The 1623-nt window shown below is 35.6% G+C and overlaps 1 protein-coding gene across 1 annotated transcript in view; it reads left to right on the top strand.

Moving 5' to 3' along the window:
- The first annotated feature begins 34 nt into the window (after positions 1 to 34).
- Positions 35 to 1623, top strand: part of LOC106938918 (mannose-P-dolichol utilization defect 1 protein-like) — a 9737-nt gene continuing 8148 nt past the window's right edge. Inside the window, exon 1 of the mRNA XM_015021122.1 lies at positions 35 to 1581. Within this exon, the coding sequence (XP_014876608.1) occupies positions 1359 to 1581 (223 nt within the window). The 5' untranslated portion in view covers positions 35 to 1358. The remainder of the gene's footprint in view (positions 1582 to 1623) is intronic.

A 1623-nucleotide genomic window follows, 5' to 3' on the forward strand; every position in this document is an offset into this window, starting at 1 on the left:
TTTTTGCAAGAATGTGCCCACATTCTTTTTTGCAAGAATGTGGGCAGAAATGAAACAAAGAAAGAATTATTTAATTTTAACATAGCATGGCAGTTACATTGTTTTCTACAGTGTCCAATTGCAACTGAGCAATTATTGTCTGCAGCAATGACTGTGACATTACTAATAGCTCCAACTACAACTTCTGATAATATTTTGAATAGGAAATACAGTCTCTCCAAAAGGAAACCACAGCGCATTAACTTGTGTCTCCATCTTATCAAATGTTAACTCTGACTAAACTGACTAACTGGAATAATAAAAGACCAGTGAAACGAGACATGAAGTCAAAATCTTAAAGTATGCTTGTTTTTAAGAGCATTTTTTTTTTCAGGAATATGGCTGCCTGATTGTGAAAAGTAAACTGGTCATAGTGCAAGATAACTACTCTGTAATAAAATAGAACTTAATTTTAATAACAACATACAGTATTTGTGTTAACCAGAAATTGTTGGAAAATCTTTTTTGACACACATTTCTGTTGTAACATTTGTCATTTGTACATTTTCTTTTGTTTCATGCGAAACTCATTTTGACATTTGACAGCGGAAAGTACGTCAGTGTTTTTCTGTACTTCTCTGTATTGACCTCAATCTGAATTTGACATTTATATTAGAAGTTAGATTTTAATCCAGATCAAACCAGATTCAAACTGAGTGAGCACACAGACTGTCGGTGAAGGAGTAAACACATCAGTGTGGTAGATAAACATTAGTTACAGATTAATCATTCATAAATTATTAACACAAAGATAGGATTTATAATCCAGTTTGAATACAAGCATTTACATTTTATAATGGACCAACTGTGGGTGGACCCGTCCTATTGGCCCCAATGCAGCTCTAAATAATTTACATCTTGCAACTCCAAAACTGATCAAACAACAATATAAAACTAAAGACTAAAATTGTTATTAGGATATTTATCATTATATGAAGTTTATTCCCTTTCTGAGACCAAGGATCAAAGTGTGAAACTTGAATAATTAGCAAGTGGTTATTAATTAGCAGTTAAAAGATAATTAATAAGTTAAAGGTAAAACTTTTTGGTCAAGAGAAGTCAGTAACAAAATTCACTTATATGAAACAGTACCACAAGTTTACCATATTTTATCCCTTGGAAAGAATTCAAGTCTGATGACGTCATTACAAATGGCGGCTTATTAATTGATTGGGCTATTTTTAGTGATGTCTATAAACTATCCACCGTCTGCCTCATGACCCCTTAGGGTTACAGAAGTAACCCTGCAGTTTTTGAAATATTCTGTCATTAAAAACACGCAGGGTATTTTTTTATTTTAATTTTTCTTAAGAGCGAGAATGAAACGGACGGACCATTTTCTACTGATCTTAGCGTCACAGCTCAATTGTGGCGCCCCCTGTAAATATGTGGGAAGCGTTGGACCACTCCCCCTGTTCCAGCTGGTCATTCCCGTCCACAGCTGGCCGACGATGGACACGTCTCCCTTGAAAAACCTCCTTGTGGGCCGTTTAATGCCAGAGAAATGCTACGAGGAGCTTTTTGTCCGCTTGCATTTGCACGGTGAGAGTCTGTTTGAGGAGAAATATCAAAGTAGGGGAGGGG

Source organism: Poecilia latipinna, unplaced genomic scaffold (assembly GCF_001443285.1).
Source record: "Poecilia latipinna isolate Pla-1442-1.1 unplaced genomic scaffold, P_latipinna-1.0 Scaffold2727, whole genome shotgun sequence".
NCBI lineage: Eukaryota > Metazoa > Chordata > Actinopteri > Cyprinodontiformes > Poeciliidae > Poecilia > Poecilia latipinna.